The sequence below is a fragment of the Schistocerca gregaria genome, chromosome X, assembly GCF_023897955.1.
Source record: "Schistocerca gregaria isolate iqSchGreg1 chromosome X, iqSchGreg1.2, whole genome shotgun sequence".
Lineage (NCBI taxonomy): Eukaryota > Metazoa > Arthropoda > Insecta > Orthoptera > Acrididae > Schistocerca > Schistocerca gregaria.
The window spans coordinates 518,139,177-518,154,827 of NC_064931.1; the positions used below are offsets into that span (position 1 = coordinate 518,139,177).

General features: G+C 37.0%; 1 protein-coding gene across 1 annotated transcript in view; it reads left to right on the forward strand.

The window, feature by feature from the left end:
• The window catches only part of LOC126298209 (hemicentin-1-like), a 748,827-nt gene extending 735,044 nt beyond the window's left edge, over positions 1-13,783 (forward strand). The window contains exon 56 of the mRNA XM_049989513.1: positions 12,761-13,783. Within this exon, the coding sequence (XP_049845470.1) occupies positions 12,761-12,854 (94 nt within the window). The 3' untranslated portion in view covers positions 12,855-13,783. The remainder of the gene's footprint in view (positions 1-12,760) is intronic.
• Positions 13,784-15,651: the final 1,868 nt, after the last annotated feature.

The following is a 15,651-nucleotide window of genomic DNA, read 5'->3' on the forward strand; positions in this document are numbered from 1 at the left end:
GAGAATCAAATAGGTAAAAAGACAAGCCTAGTAGAAACTCTTGGCTAACATTGGAGGTACTGAATTTAATTGATGAAAGGATAAAACATAAAAATGCAGCAGGTGAAGCAGTTGAAAGGGACTATAAACGTCTAAAAAATGAGACTGACAAGGAGTGCAAAATGTCTAAGCAGGAATTGTTAAAGGACAAATATAAGGATGTTCACAATGAGAAGAACGGATTCCTTGGGTGGGAGGGAGGGGGTGGGGGTGAGGAATGGACAACAAAGCAAGCTCTGCCCACCGAATCTCAGTACAATCTCACTAAATTGGCTGCCAATGGGCAAACGACATGTGGGGAGAACAAGCTAAGACTAACACAGTGCTACCAACATACTTGCCATCACAAACAGTGCCATCTGTTGGCTGTCATAAGATACTGCTACATACTGCCATGGCTGTAGCATCCAGGAAAGTAACAGCAGAAGAAGAGACAGAGGTGTAACAAATGCTTACAAGATTCATAATATCATAAATGAAATGAAATGAAATGTCGTGTGACGAGGGCCTCCCGTCGGGTAGACCGTTCGCCTGGTGCAAGTCTTTCAATTTGATGCCACTTCGGCGACTTGCACGTCAATGGGGATGAAATGATGATGATAAGGACAACACAACACCCAGTCCCTGAGCGGAGAAAATCTCCGACCCAGCCAGGAATCGAACCCGGGCCCTTTGGATTGACAGTCTGTCGCGCTAACCACTCAGCTACCAGGGGCGGACATATCATAAATGATAGTATGATGTGACATGAATGTGCTTGCTGGTATTAATTCCATACCAGTTCTCATAGACAATTCGAAATTAGAAGAGCTAGAAATATAAGTTACATGGAAGCAATAAGAAAGAGTGATAAAAATTCCAAACATTTATTAACTTATGCAACACATAATTATAAAATATAAATTATTATAAAACACATAATAATTATAAAAAACACGTGAATCACTCTGAATATATCTTATTGCATTCCTCATCTGTACATGACTTGGTGTTATCATCACTACTGTCCAATTCAGCAGGATCATTAATGAATTGCAAGTTACACAACACTTTCATGCCTCCAATAATCTTGTTCCAGTTGCTGAACTCCTGCAGTATACTTGACAGTCTTCAGTAGTTGCCAGAAGGGATTCACTGGCAATCTTAAACAAATTTTCATTTGACATATCATAACAAGTACTCATATTTCACTCCCTAAACATCTCTTAACTTTTGCCCATGCTAGTTGCACCACATTTATGTCACAGTTATATGGAGGGAAGCAGGCAACCTTGTGGCCATTTCAGTGACCACATATGACTTCTTTACAGCTTTGGTGTTTCCTTTAATTAAAGAGAAAAGGATGTGCTTTCTCATACTATCATTACACTCAACATTTCTCTTCTGCAGCAATTCCAGCATCCTTCCTTTTATGTCATACAGCATGGGTAGTTTGTCCACATGTCTGTTGTGGTATGGAGTATTGTCTGTTACAATTACTGAGTTTGGGGGAAGATGTGGGAGAACCATGTTCATGGACCATTTCTCAAAGTTTTGTTAGTTCATCTGACCATGGTAGTCAGCTGTGGATGACTTTGCCCAGAACTTAAAGTGTAGCTTCCCTGACCAACCCCTGTTTAGAACCTACACTTACACTTTTAGAGGAGGTTCCCCATGCCATAGCACTGGCAACATCATCCTTTTGCCAACATTTCCAGTTATCATATTGTGTCTAAAATGGCCCAAAGAACACATATTGATGACATTATGAGGGGTAGAATACTAGGGTGACTGGAGGCTGGTCAAACACAGCAGGTCATAGCATGGGCTCTCCGTGTGCCACAAAGTGTGATCTCAAGATTATGGAAATGATTCTAACAGACAGGAAACCTGTCCAGGCACTGCATGGGATGTCCACAGTGTACAACACCACAAGAAGACTGATATATCACCATCAGTGCCCACAGGCGGCCAGTTTTCTCCAGACACACAGTCTACAGACGACTCAACAGACATGGTTTATTTGCCCGGACACCTGAAAGATGCATTCCACTGACCCCTGGTCACAGGAGAGCCTGTAAAGCCTGGTGTCAGGAACACAGTACATGGTCATTGAAACAGTGGTCCCAGGTTATGTTCCGGATGAGTCCAGGTATAGTCTGAACAGTGATTCTCGCTGGGTTTTCATCTGGTGTGAACCAGGAACCAGAGACCAACTCTTTAATGTCCTTGAAAGGGATCTGTATGGAGGTCGTGGTTTGGTGGTGTGGTGTGGGATTATGATTGGTGCACATACACCTCTGCATGTCTTTGACAGAGGGACTGTAACAGGTCAGGTGTATCGGGACATCATTTTGCACCAGTATGTCGGCCTTTTCAGGGGTGCAGTGGGTCCCACCATCCTCTTGATGGATGATAATGCATGGCCCTACAAAGTTGCCATCATGGAGGAGTACCTTGAAACAGAAGATATCAGGCAAAAGGAGTGGCCTGCCTGCTCTGCAGGCCTAAACCCCATCGAGCACATCTGGGATAATCTTGGTAGACGTATCGCTGCACGTCTTCAAACCCCTACGACACTTCAGGAGCCCTGACAGGCACTGGTGCAAGAATGGGAGGCTACACCCAAGCAGCTGCTTGACCACCTGATCCAGAGTATCCCAACCTGTTGTGTGGCGTGTGTACATGTGCATGGTGATCATATCCCATATTGATGTTGGGGTACATGCACAGGAAACAGTGGCGTTTTGTAGCACATACATTTTGGAATGGTTTTCTCAACTTGTCACCAATACCATGGACTTACAGATCCGCGTCGTGTGTGTTCCCTATGTGCGTATGCTATTAGCACCAGTTTTGTGTAGTACCATGTTGTGTGGCACCACATTCTGCAATTATCCTTAATTTATGAGCATGAGTGTATAATGCCTTCACGCAATAACAATAAGGTCCTTTTATTTTCCACTTAGTTTTTAAATGAATCCTATTGACAAGGAAGTGTTCCTTAGATTGTGTAATGTCCTAAGTCCAGCTGATTTTTTCCTTGCTACTGGCCAAAGGCTCTGCAGACTGGGAGAAATTTTTTGCATCAAGAAAGTCTTCTGTTATTTTTGTCATAAAACTGCTGTCAGTATCATGCAACTGGATTTTCCCAGTCGATTTTGTCCTAAATGACAAAGAAATGAGAGAATCTAGACTAGAAATTGCTTGTTGCGGGATTCATATGCACCAGCCTTAGAATACTAGTGCATTAACTTCATCACTACACTACAGTGAGGTCTTCAAAGTTACACTTGTTATTGCAGCTATAGTGTGCCAGTGAATCACAGGCATTTTTTTTGTCATTCAGAAATGAGGGTCATTAACATATTGATTGTAAGGTGTGATACAATACCTATGGACATAACCTGCACAACTGGGTATATTCAGAAGTTCGAAAAAGTCGATCCCTTCTCTGGAGACCTGTATTTGTTATGGAAACAGTACCAGTACCAGTATTCCCTCAGGCTTTAGACACACAAACTTGGTTAATATTTTCAACTAATTCAGAGAAAGAGGAAGACAGTTACGGAGAACTGTTGAACTGCAATTTGAACAGAATTGATATTTACCTCTTTTTTCTGGGAATTCCTTGTGATTTCTCAGGATTATCTGTGCAAAACTTTTGAATTCTATAAGCAGTTCTGTAGCTTATTCCTGCATATGCCACAGCTTGTTTCATTGGCTGTAAGATGGGGTGGAGCAAATCCTTATTTTTGTTCTCCTGCTCACATCATTCAGTGACATTTTAATAATTTTTCTGACCCCACTCCGTAATGTACTATCACTTGCCCTCTGAGGAGTAGATGGGCCTGGAGGCACTTCGTCACTCATCACCAATGGTATTTCTTTGTTATGCCAACATTGCATGGACAACAACCACTGTTCAATGCCTACATACTGTACGCAGCCTTCTGTATTGGATCACTGAGGTTGTCAGTGGCTTGAAACAAAAAACAATGTCAAACAACTTCTATCGACTTCTGATGGTCCAGAATTAGAGAACTCACATTCTTCTTGTTGCACACAAGTAATAGAAGCATATTTCACTAGGGGAAAGATAGATACCACTTACAGGAAAATTAAAGGAGCTATTGGAGAAAAGAGAAATAGCCACATGAATATCAAGAGCTCAGATCAAAAACGAGTACTAATCAAAGAAGGGAAAGCTGAAGGTCTGTACAAGGGAAATGAACTTGAAGGCAGTATTATAGAAAGGAAAGAGTATGTAAATGAAGATGAGATGGAAGATATTATACTGCGAGAATAATTTGACAGAGCACTGGAATGTGTTGAATGAAACAAGGCTTATGGAGTATACAACATCCTGTCACAACTACTGACAGCCTTGGGAGAGCCAGCCATGACAAAACTCTTCCTTCTGGTGTGCAGGATGTATGAGACAGGTGAAATACTCTCAGACTTCAAGAAGAATGTAATAATTCCAATTCCAAAGAAAGCAGTTGCTGACAGGTGTGAAAAATACTAACCAGTCAGCTTAATAAATTGTGGCTGCAAAATACAAGGTGTACAACTTTGCTTCTGCCGTTTGCCAATAGGTGGCGACAATGGTAAGTAGCTGTCAAAAGAAACAGTTCACAGATGTCAGGCAGTTAGCTTGGACCTCATTCGACATAACCTCATTCAAACATTAGCTGGCTTGTGTCTGCATCATAAAGTTGTTCTTGATTGAAAATGTCAGTTTACGAGCCTAATTCTCACCATTTGCAGGAGGTGTTACTGTTTTGTTTCAGTATGAAGAGAACAGCGGCTGAGTCTTATCAAATGCTCTCAAGTATGTATGTTATGTACGCTCTTAGTGAAAGAACATGTCATGAGTGGTTTCAATGCTTCAAGAAAGGTGATTTTAACGTCATAGATTGGCATAGTGGTGGAAGAGAGAACGTTTCTGAAGACGCAGAATTGGAGACATTGCTGAGTGAAGACTCACATCACACTCAAGAAGAATTGGCATGGTTAGTGCGACTGACACAGCAAGCCATTTCAAAAGACTCAAGGCTAAGGGCATGATTCAGAAAGAAGGAACTTGGGTCCTGTGTGAGCTGAAACCAAGAGATGCTCAACAGTGTTTGTGTGTTTGTGAACAGTTGCTTCAGAGGCAAAAACGGAAGGGATTTCTGCATTGCATTTGACTGAGGATGAAAAATGGGTACATTATGATAATTCTAAATGCAAAAAAGTCATGGGGATATCCTGGCCATGTTTCCACGTCAACGGCCAAACCGAACATTCACAGCTCCAAGATCATGCTCCGTATTTGGTGGGACCAGCTGTGTGTTGTGTACTATGAGGTGTAAAACCAAGTGAAACAATCACAGGTGCTCATTATTGAATGCAATTAATGCATTTGAGCAGAGCATTAAAATACAAATGGCCGCAATACAGCAAAATGCACAATAAAGTGATTTTGCAGCACGACACTGCTCGAACCCACATTGCAAAAGAGGTCAAAACATACGTGGAAACATTAAAATGAGAAGTCTTACCCCACCTGCCATATTCTCCAGACATTCCTCCCTCTGACTACCACCTGTTTAGGTCAATGGCACATGGCCTGGCTAACCAACACTTCCGATCTCATGAAGAAGTCACAAATTGGATCAATTTGTGGATCGCTTCAAAACAAGGAAAAGTTTTTCAATGTGGGAGTCGTACACTGCCTGAAAGATGGGAGAAAGTAGTGCCCAGCAGTGGAAAATACTTTGAATGATACATGTGTAACCAAGTTGTTTCATTAAAGCCTCAAATTTTGGGGAAAAGGAGGTAGAAGCAAAATTGTTCACCTTGTACTAACACAAATTCTGTACAGAAAAATGGAAATACTGGTAGAAGCAGACCTCAGGGAAGATCAGTTTGGATTCTGTAGAAATGTAGGAACATGCAAGGCAATATTAACACAATGACTTGTCTTAGAAGATAGGGTAAGGACAGGTAAACTTGTAGACTTAGAGAAAGCTTTTGACAATGTTGACTGGAACACTGTCTTTGAAATTCTGAAGGTAGCAGAGCAAAATGCAGGGAGCAAAAGGCTATTTACAACTTGTACAGAAACCAGACAACAGTTACTTGAGTCAAAGGGTATGGAAGGGAAGCAGTGGTTTAGAAGGGAGTGAGACAGGATTGTAGCCTATCCTTGATGTTATTCAGTCTGTACATTGAGCAAGCATTAAAAGAAACCAAAGAAAATTTGGCGTATGAATTAAAGTTCATGGAGAAAAAATAAATAAATTGCATTGTAATTCTGTCAGACACACCAAAGGATTTGGAAGAGTGTTGAATGGAATGGACAGCATCTTGAAAGGAGGATATAAGATTAACATTAAGAAAAATAAAATAGAGGTAGTGGAATGTAGTCTGATTATATCAGGTGATGCTGATTAGATTAATACTAGTTCCATGGATCATGAATACGATATTTCGTAATGATGTGGAATGAGTCAAATTTTCCAATACATGACATAATTAAGTTAATTTAACAACATAATTAAGTTAATATAACAATTTTTTATTTTTTGTTTTTTTTTATTTTTTTAATAATTTTTTTTTCTTAATTTATATCTAAAATTCCTCTATGGAGTAGAAAGAGTTGTCATTCAGAAATTCTTTTAATTTCTTCTTAAATACTTGTTGGTTATCTGTCAGATTTTTGATACTATTTGGTAAGTGACCAAAGACTTTAGTGGCAGTATAATTCAGCCCTTTCTGTGCCAAAGTTAGATTTAATCTTGACTAGTGAAGATCATCCTTTCTCCTAGTATTGTAGTTATGCACACTGCTATTACTTTTGAATTGAGTTTGGTTGTTAATAACAAATTTCATAAGAGGGTATATACACTGAGAAGCTACTGTGAATATCCCTAGTTCCTTAAATAAATGTCTGCAAGATGATCTTGGGTGGACTCCAGCTATTATTCTGATTACATGCTTTTGTGCAATAAATACTTCATTCCTCAGTGATTAATTACCCCAAAATATGATGCCATATGCAAGCAATGAGTGAAAATAGGCATAGTAAGCTAATTTACTAAGATGTTTATCACCAAAATTTGTAATGACCCTTATTGCATAAGTAGCTGAACTCAAACGTTTCAGCAGGTCATCAATGTGTTTCTTCCAATTTAATCTCTCATCAATGGACACACCTAAAAATTTTGAATATTCTACTTTAGCTATATGCTTCTGATTTATTAATGGTGTCATACCATTTACTGTACAGAACTGTATGTACTGTGTCTTATCATAATTCAGTGAGAGTTCATTTACAAGGAACCACTTAGTAATTTTCTGAAAGACATTATTGACAATTTCATCAGTTAATTCTTGTTTGTCAGGTGTGATTACTATACTTGTATCATCTGCAAAGAGAACTAACTTTGCCTCTTCATGAATATAGAAGGGCAAGTCATTAATATATATTAAGGACAACAAAGGGCCCAAGACTGATCCTTGTGGACCCCATTCTTGATAGTTCCTCAGTTTGAGGAATGTGCTGATCTATGGATGTTATGAGAAGAATTATATTAGGAAATGAGACACTAAACATAGTAGATAAGTTTTGTTGTTTGGTCAGCAAAATAACTGATGATGGCCAAAGTTCAGAGGATATAAAATGTAGACTGGCAATGGCACGAAAAGCATTTCTGAAAAAGAGAAATTTATTAACACCAAATATAGACTTAAGTGTTAAGAAGTCTTTTCTGAAAGTATTTGCCTAGAGTATAGCCATGTATGGAAGTGAAACATGGATAATAAACAGTTTAGACAAGAAGAAAATGAAGCTTCTGAAATGTGGTGCTACAGAAGAATGCTGAAGATTAGCTGGGTAGATCACATAACTAACGATGAGGTACTGAATGAAATTGGAGAGACAAGATATTTTTGGCACAACTTGACTAAGAGAAGGGATCTATTGACAGGGCACATTCTTAGACATTAAGGGGTCACCAGTTTAGTATTGGAGAGAAGTGTGGGAGATAAAAATCATAGAGGGAGATCAAGAGACAAATACAGTTAGCAGATTCAGAAGGACGTAGGTTTCAGTAGTTATTCAGAGATGAAGATGCTTGCATATGATAGAGTAGGATGGAGAGCTACATCAAACCAGTCTTTGGGCTGAAGATCACAACAATAACAATAATATTTTCTATGAGCCATTATACTGTGTTATTTGTTGATGTAAAGATCCTTTTTTCCAGTGTTTCCAGATTGTCTTCTACATTCACTAATGTCATGTCATTAACATTCAGTATTTTTTTTATCTTTCTCACTGACTTCTGTATTGTTTATAAACTGGTTGAACAGAAGTGGGCCAAGTACAGACACACCATACTAAATATCTCTGAGTTGAGATCTTCATCCAGATTCACCTGTCACATATTGCTTTCTGTTACTGATACATGATTTTATCCATTCCACTGCACACCCATGTGTGCCATAGCTTTCAGGTTCTTCAGTTAGCTCTATATGGATGACTGTGTCAAAAGCTTTAGACAAATTCAGAAAAATAGTGGATATAGATTTTCTTTTGTCTTATGCAGCTATAACAGATTCTTTTAGAATTGAGATAATGGTTTCTGCAGCTTTCCCTTTTCTGGAAACCATGTTGTACCAGAATCAGAATACTGTGTTTCTCTAGGAATGTGGTCATCCTACTATGCATGAGCACTCTACTATTTTTGAGAAGCCAGAGTGTAGAGATACTGATCTCTAGTTATTCGGATCATGTTTGTGACCTTTCTTACATAGTGCCATGACTTTGCTTATTTTTAATTTTTCTGGAAAGACTCTTTCTTTTGAATACATAATGGAATATGGTCAATGAGATCATGAAGCCTCAGTTCAAACTGTCCCACTCTTCAATGGTGCTTCTGCATGAGCAGTTTGCTACATCCAGAAGAGGTTCAATTATTTATTGATTTACACTTTTATAATATAATTTGATATTTCATCATCTCCTGTGAACTTCTTGGATTTTACTTTATAAATTATTTTTATGAATTCAGTCTTTGTCACTGGTTCCAGGAACAATGAGTGTGATAGTTGCCCAAGTTTTCTAGACTGCATTGATCAATTTCTTCCCCCTTTAAATCTTGTACATCTATAAAATTGTTGTTGATTATATTAGCAGTTTTTGTTCCATCTGTAATTATGTTGTTCTTAATCCTCTTTGACTTAATAAAATTTCTGTTATTTACACTCTTTTTGACTACATCTTTCGGTGTTAATTATATCCCTTGCTGTTTTATGTTCATGATTTGAATTTGCTATGGTTCTGTTTATTTAACTAGCTTTTGCTTGTCTTATTAATTGCCTTTACTTCTTCTGATGCTGTTTATACAAATATCTCCATGTTCTTTGTTTGTCTGAGTTACTTCACTCTAATCCAGAGTTCAATTATTTCTTTGGTAATCCATTGCCTACTAAGAATTTGCTTTTCCTGAGAGGTCATTTTGGGAACACTGCATGAAAATGATGCATTGGCGTGTTAATAAATGTATCATACATGTCCCTTGTACCTTGTGCTTGCATTGTTTCATCCCAGTCTTCTTTCCTCAGTGTTTTGCATCACTTCTTTATTTTGCAATTCACCACAGAGAAAACAAAAATTAGCTCTGTGGCTCATGTGTGTATTAATTTGCAATGTGTCCAGAACACCAAATGAAAAAACAAACATTTGGGTAATGACAAAATTGTGTGTTTCCCATTTGCAGCAGGGGAGGTTTTGCAACTCTCCTGAGCACTACCGATATGTGGTGAAACATCCCCTTTCTTGGATGCAGGCTTGAATCCATAATGGCTTATTGTCAATGAGATCATGAAGCCTCAGTCCAAACTGTCCCACTCTTCAATGGTGCTTCTGCATTAGCAGTGCAGAGTTTTTGGTCATTCTCGATGTCCAGAACTAGCTTATTTCAATTGATCCCACACATTTTCAGTTGTGTTTGTAGCCAGGGAACAGCTAGGCCATATCATGTTGCTCATCCTAGCATCCAAATAGTCCCACTCTTCAATGGTGAGTCTGTGTATGTAGTGCACAGTTTGTTGTCATTCTTGACCTCCCAAAAATTAGCTTCTTGCAAATGATGCCACACATGCTTGATTGTATTCGTGGCCAGAGAATAGGCAGATCTCATCATTTTGGAGATCCTCCATGCTGGAGGAAAATGATCATGAGAACGTCATGAAGACAACACAATGTATCATCCTTTGAGAGGAAATTGTCACCAAAATGTTGGTGATACAGTCTCACTATGCATTGTAGAATCTCATCCCTGTATTGCAAAGCAACGAAATTGCCCTCAACAATCACAAGACGTGTACAGTAGCCCCATGCAATGCCACCACTGAACATCACTGCACCACTGCCCTGCACAAGTTGCATACAGTGTCAGGAGTGTTCAATTTTACTGGGTTGTCTTTAAACTTGTCTGTGATTCTCAGAGTACAAACAGATCTGTGTTTCTTCCATAAACAACACCTGATGTCAATCCTGGTGCATCCATTCTGCACTGTTTCTTGTCCACCTGCAAAAGAGTTCATGACATTGTGGCCTGCAATGTAGTGCTCACAACAGTCATCAGAAATGGAGGTTCTCATCATGCAATAATCTCCAAACAGTTTGATGTGAAACACAACACCAAATTCAGTTCTACAGTACTCAGTCCACAGTGATTTGACTCAAAAGTCACAGTTATCAATCATCATGTGCACCTGTTAATTGTGTATGGCCTGTGTGGTGTAAGTCCTCAACACTAGCTGTTAATTGGAACTGATTCCATGACAACACCAAGTAACTTTGACTCCAATGCACATATTGAGTAACCTGATTATGGAGACCTGAAAACTGGTTGTGATTGCCCTTCACGACATAATGGATGCTCACTGTACTGTGTTCTAGTCTTCACATGTTTCATCATTCATTTTAAACTTCAATAATAAGTTTGCTAATTTTGTCAAAAAGTCATAAATGCTTCAATACTACTACTTGCAGACCTGCATACACAGAAAATTCTTAGTTCTTCATTCATTGTGCCAGTATTTTCAAATCTTTTTTTCAATATATGCTGAAAGGTTTATACATTTACAGTATTCAGTATGTTAAAGACTACCAATTTTCTTCTTGTATATGGCAACACTTCCACCTCCATGTTTTGTTCCAGAGAAATGATTAATGAGATTACAGTTTCTTATTTTTAGATTTTAAATTTCTGCTTCATTTAGCTCATCCTCACAAAAACATAATGCATCTGGCTGTGTTTCACTCAGGATAACTTATACTATTTTGTTGCCTGGGTATTGAATGTTTTGGTGCAAAGGTTTAACGTTATTTTCCTTTCAGTGATTCCTGAGTTGTTGTAAATCTGCTTTAGCTGGAGACTGGCAAGTGAGCACAATGTGTTCATTATTATTTATCTTGTCCCTCTTCTGTTTTGCTGACTGTGGAATAAAACATTTTTTGTTATGTAGTGGCAAACCACTCATACTCTCTGTGAAGTCCATATTGGTTTTCTTTCTATTTGTCCAATGTTTGAGGTAACTGATGGTTTCTTTTTTATACTTTAATGTATTTCATATCATTTTTGTGGTGCTGTGTGTGATGGTTCAGTTATACTACTGGCCATTAAAACTGCTACAACAAGAAGAAATGCAGATAAATAATAATCGGTGCAATTCATAGACGTGGTTTATTCTCTCACATCTGCACACTTTCATGTTGTTCCTTCACAATTTATTCACAGACACTGGCGTCCATGCTTGTGCTCGTGGTGGCACTTTGCAGCTCCAAACTTGCCACCACAATGGACAATGGACAAAGACCTCCTTTTCCCGCTCATATCCCCAGTCCTGAGTTGGAACTACGATGCTCATCAAAACACAAAACAAGTATTTTCATATCCATTTTGCATTACACTATTTTCACTCTACATTTAATACATAATTTTATTCTTAAGTACAGAAAATTAATATCAGAACTAATTTATGATATGCTATCAAATTTACATAATTAGAAATAACTCCATGTTTTGGCACAGTTTCACCCTCTCCCTTCATTTAATGACATCTTTGCACAAAATATGAGACATACAAATACTTGTCTGGCACTACAAAGATCGAAACTGAATGGTGTCTTCATAATAAAATATTGACTTATTTTACAGTTGTTCTAAACATCATTATAACTTAATTCCACCATGAAACATTTTGATTGAAGTACACCAGCCCAACATATTATTTCTGCTGCTGTAATTTAAATTTAAATTATGAACTACTTGGAAGAGCTCCATATTATCCCCCATCACATTACAGTTTTACCATTCACATGAAGAAACTCCCTATGTTAATGAACTTCTCTAGTTTTTGTTATTGGTGGAAAAAAGTGCAAGCATTTACTTTAGTTGCATTTCTGCAATGTTTCTTTATTGTTATAGATGTTCAAAATAAGTTTATTTTTCTTATGTCAGAGCAGCATTATAATTACAAGATGTTTAACTAGTTATCAGAGGTAAAGGCAGTCTTGTATTGCCACATTACTGAACATTATTTTTAATATATGTGAAACTAGTGATTACTGAAAATATTAGCATAATTAGCAACTTAAACTGCAACACTGGTATAGTTAATATAAATAAATAAACTGGTTTTGTAGCTAAGAATGAACATTATGTTTCTCATTTTTTTCCAGGACCTCAGTGCTTGCTCTTTCTTATGACACTGATGAAAAAACTATACTGCATACAACAAAATTTATTGTATTTATTGATCTACCAAGTGACTAGGAGACAGTGATATAGTAGTGTCTTATAGATGTGTGGTGAGACTGGAGCTGTTGTACAGACAACCACTGTTACCAGCAGTGTCAACCAGGAGCACCAGAGTATGAACAAGTAAAAATGATATGAAATTCCATACACATTGTGACTGGAAGCATCAGATAGACCAGAAATAGTATGCAGAAGCTGAATCTGCACATTACACTTTCCAGCACAAAGTCTTCATGAATTAATACAAAAATAGACTACAAGTGAAAATGCATTGGAGAGTGTGAAGTGGAATGAAACAATGTGAATAAAATATGGACTAGGCCATAAACATGAATACAATCATATCTTTGTCATTGGCTGGAAAGAATCCCCTGACATTGCTTATGATAGATTACTGTGTTCTGGTTCCCTACACCACCTCAACATTTATGTTAAAATTATAGACTGTAAGTCATAAGTAAGTTGATTTTGTGTCATAGTTTTTGAGTACTGCTGGACATATTTCGCAAATGGATGAACATTGAGGAAGATGAGTTAATTCATGAGACTCAGTGTCTATTTGCAAATGGGCTCAGCATTGCCTTAGTGATTTGCACTATTATTTTGTGCATCCTGGTGCATATTGTCATTGTTCATATTTAATTAAGTATGTAATTTCAATTTCATTGTATATTTTAATGTGCACAATTCATTTGCTGTATAAATGTTTTTAAAGTAATGTATTGTTCCCAAGACTTGTGATATTTATTGTATTAAGTGTAACAAAGTGTACAAATAGAGTGAGGCTTTTCGTAGTTAGGCAGAATGCAGTTTTACTTGTGGTTTTTTTAAGCTGCAGAAATAAAGAGACAACAGATGCAATCTTTCTCTCTGAGACACTATCATTATGCTTTTTACTATCTTCAATCTAAATTTACAATAAAAATTGTTTATAGTTAACCATATTGCTTCTATACTTTTCATTGTGTGATTTCATGTACAGGCTGACAGGAAGTATATTTTAGAAAATGGTATTCACATAAATTTTCTGTTTTCCTTTAGAAACTTTAGATTGTCTTCAGCAGAGACAGTGTTCACAATTCTTTAATTGTTTCATGAAGAATAAAGAAACTATACTGTTCACTGTGTACAAATACAGTGAGGCTTTTTCATAGTTATGCAGAATACTACTCTACTTGCTGATTTTTTAAGCTACTGAAATAAACAGACCACAGCTGCAGTCTTCTTCTCCGAGGCAGTATCATTATGTTTTTAAGTATCATAAATAATTAAATTTCCAATAAAAATATTTTGTGGTTAACCATAATACTACTGTAGTTTTTCAGTGTTAGACTGAGTTCCACACTGAAATTCATCTCTACATAAGTTTTTCATTTCTAAAAGAAAATTCAGGTGCTCAACAATAGTATTAAGCATCATACTTCTAGATTTGATGTACTCAACATGGGTATTAAGGAGATAAATACTTAAGCCTATAATGTAACCACTCTGAGGTTAACCAACAAATTAAGTAGTAGTAGTAGTAGTAGTAGTAGTAGTAGTAGTAGTAGCTTTATTCATCTGTAGATCTCTTTTTACAAGGATATAGCACATGTCAAAGTATTTACAAGTTTAGATCAATTTAAAATAAGCTAATTTGTATACACATATATTTACAGACCTCTAGTTGGACATAATCATTAAATTTACTCCTGGTATACAATACTTTTTTTACAAATAACTTATTAAAATAATGTAATGCCACACCATTCACTCATATCTTACTATCAGTCACTGCACACACACACACACACACACACACACACACACACACACACACACACACACACACAAAGTGATCTCTGGGCCATTTTCTGCACCGCAACTTCCCATTTGCTATCCTGAAAAACTGAGTCAGCATCCCTCCATAATGAGTGAGATGTTGAGCACAGAAGAGGAAGAGGTGTTAGTATTGTGCTATGCATAGCTTGGGGGTAAGTATGAAAGGAAAAAAGAAGGAAAAGGTGTTATGTGGAATGTTGGATATTTTATAATCATTTTTATTATTATTATTATTATTATTTATTTGCACAACATTTTTATCAAACCCCTACTCTGTGTTATCTAAGTAATCCTTCAATGTATAAAATTTGTTCCATAACAGGTAGTTTTTAGCTGCCTTTTTAAATAAGTGTATTTTTGCAATTTCTTTAATCTCTTTTTGTAATTTATTGTAGTTTTATTCCTTGGTAGAAAATGCTGTTTTGAGTTTCATGTTTATTTTTTTTTTTTTTTTTGTTAAATGTAAGTTGAGTCTATCTCTTGTTGCATGGTCTAGGACAGAGCTGTTTGTGCAGTAATTATCAATGTTATTTTTGATGGGTACAGCTGATTGATAAATGTATTCACATGGAGCAGTTAAAATCCCCAGTGTTTTGAACAGATCTTCACAATAAGCTCGACTAGTATTTTTGGTTATTATTCTTATGGCTCTTTTCTGGAGTTTGAAAATTGTGTTCATATTTTGTGCATTTGTTCCACAAAAAAGAATGCCATATGAATAATATGTAACTAAAAGACACTGCATATTACACATTGATGATAGGCTTCTAAGGGCATAACATGCTGGTGACATCCTGTTTGCAAGTACCTTTGTGTGTTCACACCAGTTCAACTGAGAATCAATATTCATTCCTAGAAATTTTGCATTTGTTACTCAGTCTATAGAGGCGCCATCTACATTTAATTTAATATTGTCATTTTTCCTCTTAAAACTGAAGTTAATGGCATTAATTTTCTTTATATTCAATGTCACTTTATTGTTTATTGACCA